Source organism: Lolium rigidum, chromosome 5, assembly GCF_022539505.1.
Source record: "Lolium rigidum isolate FL_2022 chromosome 5, APGP_CSIRO_Lrig_0.1, whole genome shotgun sequence".
NCBI classification, from domain to species: domain Eukaryota; kingdom Viridiplantae; phylum Streptophyta; class Magnoliopsida; order Poales; family Poaceae; genus Lolium; species Lolium rigidum.
In genome coordinates this window covers 179057125-179063270 of record NC_061512.1, presented here as the reverse complement: position 1 = coordinate 179063270, position 6146 = coordinate 179057125, and the positions used below count along the sequence as shown (strand labels likewise).

Genomic DNA, 6146 nt, shown 5'->3' with positions numbered 1-6146 from the left:
AGAAAGATGGTGGCGGTGCCCCTAGCAAATGGTAACCGGAGCATCTCCGACGACTACCTTCCGCGGTAGCACAACTCTGTCCAACTACGGAATCGCACTACAGACGGCTATTTGACTGAAATAAGAGGTACACCGACGCGCAATCATACCCTAATGCTCCTCGTGTGGTCGGCAGTGATGATTGGTGATGGATACAACGAAACGGTCTCAAATACCGGCGAGCTACTATGGAAGGGAATGGCTCGATTCACCGTGCTCCGAGCTCCCCTTGATGTGTTCTTCCTCCCATATGATTCCCTTGAAGAGGCGCTTCTCCTCGACCAAGCTATAGGCTCTGGGGTGGCTCTAGTCGACGGCTCCATGGTGGTCGACAGCGACAGAGTGTTGTGGATTGCGAGTGATAGAGGTTTTGAGAGAGAGATGGAGAGGGTGGCGAAGGTAGCTAGGGTTCCGGCGTCTCTCCTCGTGCATTTATAGAGCTTGAGGCGGTCGACAACGATGACACGACGACGACGACCGACGAAGATGCACGATGATGTCGGTGTTGGTTCTCGGCGTGAATCTTGGCGATGTTGGATAAGACGGACGTGATATGACTAGTGCGAGGTTCGGAGCAGGTTGTTGGCGTCCGAATCGTTCTTATCATCGACGAGGGCATGGCCTACTGGCTCCTCCGCGCTATCGACCGGAGAGAAGAAGACCTTGAGTTCGTCCATCCTCAACGTGCTGCTCACGCAATGAAACAGTAAGTTGGGCCAGGCCGGTTCGTGGGTTGGCTGGTGGGCTGCGGTGATGGGCTGCTACGGCCTGCCAGGTAAGGTTCTCTTCTTTTCTTTTTTATGTTTTCTTTTTTTGTTTGTAACTTACATTTTTGAATTATGTTTTAAATTTTCTGTGGTTTTGCAGATTTATCTTATTTGAGTTCTACTAGAATCCATCCAAAGATGTTTAAATACTATTTTTTGTATTAGAGGATTTAATATGGATACTAAAAGATTGGTTTATTAATTACTATTTCAACCTGGGCTTGATATTTCAATAGTTTTTATTTTGGGATTTATTTACAAGGAATAATTTGTAATATGAAGCTTAGCAATTTGATTTTTATATTTGAAAGTATGATCACTTGGGTATTATTTATGTGCCCACCTATTTGATAAAGACTTGGAAATTATTTTAGAGATCTTCCAATGTTATTATTGTTATTATCTTAAATCTTAAATTGCAATTCCTGGGATAAATCTTATTCTCCTCATGGTTCATGCATTTGCTCAATATGGACATCTAGGGAATATAAATGATGTTGTGTTATTGTTTCACAACTTAAGTTGATCTCCAAGAATCCTTGGATTTGAGGTCTAAGGTTTAGTACTAGGATTTTTATTATGCTTACCAATTGAAGCATAATTGAAATGGATATATGGTCGATAGCCTTCAAATATCAAGGGAAAAGCAATTGGCTAGAGATGTAGGGTACGTGCTAGGGTTTGCTCTTCCTCAACATTGATAGGATTATAGCTTCAAAGTATGGTTAGAGTTGACATAGGTGCTTGGCTAGGCAAGGTCTTGTTTATATTCTCCAATTGTTTCTCTACATTCAAGATATTGGAAATGGCTTAAGGCTGATTAATAGTGGCTTCACTATCATTTTTTGTGATAGATGATACCTGCTTATCATGTTAGTGTTTCATTTATTATTCTATATCTCCAAAGCATGATCATGTATTAGACATGATCAACTCATTCTTTTACTTTAAGTTCTTAGGATTTATGATCATTACCCAATTTGTAATAATCAATGGTTTGACTTCCTAAGGTATCACTAATGGAATAGGGATATCACCTCCTATAACAAATGTTGATGGGAAGCACTAGAGTATAATTCTTCTCTTATATTCTCTTGGATAGACATGGCTATGGTTAGCATTTATAACTACTCTCACCTCTAAATGTCTTGGAACATCGTAAGGCTCTACTCAAGAGATGATGATATGATCATCTAAATATATGGGTTGCCTAGGAATTTTACCTTGCTATCTTCTGTAGCTTGTTCTTCAGGAAATCTGATAAACCTGCATCTTGTGGTACACATCTACCTCCTACCTGCTTCATCTTGGTCCTAACTAAGGTATGGAATGGCTCAATGTGTTGGTTCCCTTGTATCTTGGTACTAGATGATCAAATGGATGATGTGTGAGGCTCCTTTTATAAGCTTGAGCATGCTCTAGTATCACGACACCTAGGTAGATGACTCTTGTTTTGGTTTGATGAGTAAGGTGCTTGGTTGTCATGCTCTCATCCATAGCAATACCTTAAGCATGAGGTGACATAGCTTAGGATGCAAGCCATGTAGATATTTTCATCCTATGTGGCATGAGCATTATCCTCTCGTATGATTTGTTTTTGGATAGACAAGTGGCATTTATTACTAAATGTCTTGTGGATGGTTTTATACTTGTGGATAATACACCATATCATATATGATTGGCTTTAAATTATAATGGTGGTCAAAATGTCAAATTCAAGGTTATTCATAAATTTTGGATGGTTGTGTTTGATTTTACCTAGGCATGATTATATGAGTTTGAAAATACTCATAGTTAATTTTATTCAAATAGTTTGTACTATAATTCGTAATGTAAACAAATTTAGTTTGGTGATATTTCATACATTTCCTAAGTTATGATTTAAATAAGAATGTGTGGCTTTTATACACTTTAGACCTTGTGGCTTACCATATTTGGTAATAAGTTTAAAAGTGAATTAAATTACACACAAAGGTAGTTGCTAACTTTTAAGTGTTAATAAGTTAGATTATGATTCTTAAAGAATGCGTTGTTGTAAGGAATGCCATTTTATGATCTTTTATATGATTTGATATTTGATCCTCACCTAAGCTGTTGTGTAATAGTTCTAGTTCCATTTGATCCAATCCATGGATCAAATTATATCTACCTAAACCAAGGTTTTAGCAAAGGTCACATTGAGATTTATAGCGCTTGACTTGATGAGCTACTTCAATTTCATCAAGTCAAGCGAAACTTCAGTTAGTGTTAGTGTAACAAGTTTTATTTGAAAGCGCAAAAATTCTCACAATTTTCTATGCATAAATGCAATGCACACATCTCTATTCTCTCTTTTTGTAGCCTCTAAATCTGGGATGTTACAAGTACGAAGACATGAGAGACAACAACCATGGGTACCGTATCTAAGGCTCCAAGTTTGAAGCAGATTTGGAGCACATAAGCACTAGTGCTCCTAGTTTTTAAAATATCTAAAAAATATACTTCTTTGTTCCAAAAAAAATCATTAAAATTTATTCCACAAATACATACACATGTCTTGAATACTTGTGCGAGGTTCCGCTAGAAATTACATTGTATTTTTGAGCTAATGAAAAAAAACAAATTTATGACTATGTAAATGGGTACATATTTGTCAGAAATTTGTCTTTTTGTATAGCTGAAAATACAACATATCTTTCTCCAAAATTTCTACCGTACCATCATAATGTTTATATGTATGAGGGTGTTTAGTTTCAATTTAAAAAAAAAATTAAAAAATATAATTTTAAAAAAGCGAAAGCACTGGTTTTAATGTGCTGAAGACACTTTTCGTCCAAGTTTGGATTTTCTCACTTCACTCGTGTGCCAAACGCGCACACCTCAAGATCACAATTATCGATCGCGACAGCGGCAGCCCTAACTTGCTGACTAGCTAGCTACCTCCACGGATCGATCGCGACAGCGGCAGCGTACGTCTTTACTCGCATCGCATCGCATCATGGCCAGCTAGCTGCTGTCACTCTCCTGGGCCAGTGATTCAACTGTGCCCACTGACTGGCGCATGACTTAAATCTGGGTTCGCCGGCTAGCTAGCGTCTAGTCAGAAACGAAGCACGGCTTCGTTAAATCTGGGTTCGCATAGCTCGTGTCTGGTCAGAACTCAGGAGCGAAGCACGGATATCACGAGCTCACGCTACGTGTACGTCGTCAAGGATGTTCCGAGCAATGCGGCTCCTTCTCAGGTATGATCGAGATTGGATTTTGTCTCATCTCTTAGCTGGGAAAAATCGATCGCCATTGATGCTTTGCAGCTGGTTGCTCCTGTGAGTGTAGCGCGGCGAAGAGTGGAGCTGCGGGAAGGGCGAGCTCAGGCTCGTCTCGCCTCCTCTCCGCGTCCTCGGGCTTTGGGAGGTTGGACGGGAAGGTGGCTATCATCACCGGCGCGGCGAGTGGCATTGGGAAAGCGACCGCCGCGGAGTTCGTCAAAAATGGCGCCAAGGTTGTCATCGCCGACGTCCAGGACGATCTCGGCCACGCCGTGGCGGCAGAGCTCGGCGGGCCGGGCACGGCCTTCTACGCCCGCTGTGACGTGACCAACGAGGCGCAGGTGGCGGCCGCCGTGGACCTCGCCATGGCGCGGCACGGCCACCTCGACATCATGTTCAACAACGCCGGCATCATTGGCGGCACCTACATGGGCGGCCCCATCGAGTCCATGGACATGGCCGACTTCGACAGTGTCATGGCCGTCAACCTCCGGGGCGTGGCCACCGGCATCAAGCACGCGGCGCGGGCCATGGTCCCGCGCAGCCAGGGGTGCATCCTGTGCACGGCCAGCACAGCGGGCGTGCTGGGCGGGTCGGCCCCTCACGCGTACAGCGTCTCCAAGACGGCCGTCGTCGGCATGGTGCGGTCGGCTGCAGCGGAGCTGGCGGCGCGTGGCGTCAGGGTGAACGCCATCTCGCCGTACGGCATCGCCACATCGATGGGGACACGGGCCGTGAGGGAGATGCTGGGGCTCCCGCCAGTGGGCGCCGGCGACAGCGACAAGGAGGCGGTCAGGCGGGTGTTCGAGGAGGACTTCAACGAGATGGGCTGCGGCGTGGTGCTGCGCGCGGAGGACGTGGCGAGGGCGGCCGTGTTTCTGGCGTCCGACGACGCCAGGTACATCACCGGGCATAATCTCATGGTGGACGGCGGGTTCTCCGTGGGGAAGCCGCTCAACGTCCCGGTGCACTGAACATGGTGGGATCTTGTGTCTGCTTGAAGGAAACTTGCCAAAAACGAATAAATAAATCAGATGAAATGCCGTAAATAACCAGTGTCCATTGGTTTGAGTGTTTGAGTGAGCAGTTGCAAGCATCAGCTATACTGCTATAGAGCGGAACTCCCTGAATATTGGTGCATTATGTTTTATTGAGATCTCTTGGTGCACTGTCAAGTCCATGTGTAGAATCGAATTTAACTGGTCTGAAATGTTGGAATAGACTGAAACAGTATGGTTCCAGTCGAGTGTTTGATAGAGGAACAAGGCCGCGCTGATCCCAGATCACCCTCCCCGCCCCGTATCGCCCCTCCTCACTCCAACTCATTAGCAGCAGCAGGTGGCCCGAGTCCATCTCCCTCCATCTCGCGAATGGCTTCTGCCGTCTCAACGACCGGTGCAAGGCACGGTCCCAGCTCTTTTGTTGTATGTCTGTTGATGTTCCTTTTTCGTATTGGTTTCTGAACTTTTTTTCGTTTTGGGTGCAGGTGTTTGGAGGAGGGGGGAAGGTTGGGATGGCCGGATGCCTCGTCGGGGTCGCGAGGAAGGATGGGATGGCCGGCCTGTTGCCGCTCTGGCTCACCTAGATACCGTGTCTGGTTTGTTGAATTTGGTTTGGTTCTGTGTCCCGCTATGGATTTTCTGGATTGGCAATTCGGGCCTTCTAGTGGTTTAGTCGTAACGTTCGTAATCGAGCACGGGGTTGGTTCTGTGACTGATTTTCAATTGTGCATGATGCCACAAGCTCTTGGAACAATAGGTGACTTATGGAGGGCTACTGGTTTCATTGGCTTGGTTATTTCAGTCATGCATCTTCGGTAAGTACTATTTCAAATTTTCATTGGCCTGTTGCTTTCTTTTTTCGAAATGGGGAATAAATTGATGCATATGGCCTCATTTATTTCATTATTTGGGATCGTGTCTGTTACAGTTCAAGGATCACATAAGGTCGCTACATAAATCAACCATCCAAACAAAACTAATATGAATCGGAAGGAGTATTAATGTTGAAAGGATCGACCATTAGTAGTAGCAGCAGTGCGTCACGCATTGCCAAATAGCAGTGTCCATGATCCAAATAATTAAGGAAAGAGAGA

General features: G+C 44.6%; 1 protein-coding gene across 1 annotated transcript; it reads left to right on the top strand.

The window, feature by feature from the left end:
• The first annotated feature begins 3903 nt into the window (after positions 1-3903).
• Positions 3904-5636, top strand: LOC124656768 (short-chain dehydrogenase reductase 3a-like). Its single transcript, XM_047195453.1, has 3 exons — positions 3904-4027; positions 4119-5016; positions 5538-5636. Exons 1-3 carry the CDS (start codon positions 3999-4001, stop codon positions 5634-5636), a joined length of 1026 nt encoding a protein of 341 aa, XP_047051409.1. The 5' UTR covers positions 3904-3998.
• The last annotated feature ends 510 nt before the right edge of the window (positions 5637-6146 follow it).

What these genes read in the sequence shown, in the direction of transcription:
- LOC124656768 (XM_047195453.1), top strand. Translation starts at nt 3,999, where the DNA reads ATGTTCCGAGCAATGCGGCTCCTTCTCAG. An exon ending in GCAATGCGGCTCCTTCTCAG is followed by an intron (nt 4,028 to 4,118) that starts GTATGATCGAGA and finishes CTGTGAGTGTAG; the next exon opens with CGCGGCGAAGAGTGGAGCTG. An exon ending in GGAAGCCGCTCAACGTCCCG is followed by an intron (nt 5,017 to 5,537) that starts GTGCACTGAACA and finishes TTTTGGGTGCAG; the next exon opens with GTGTTTGGAGGAGGGGGGAA.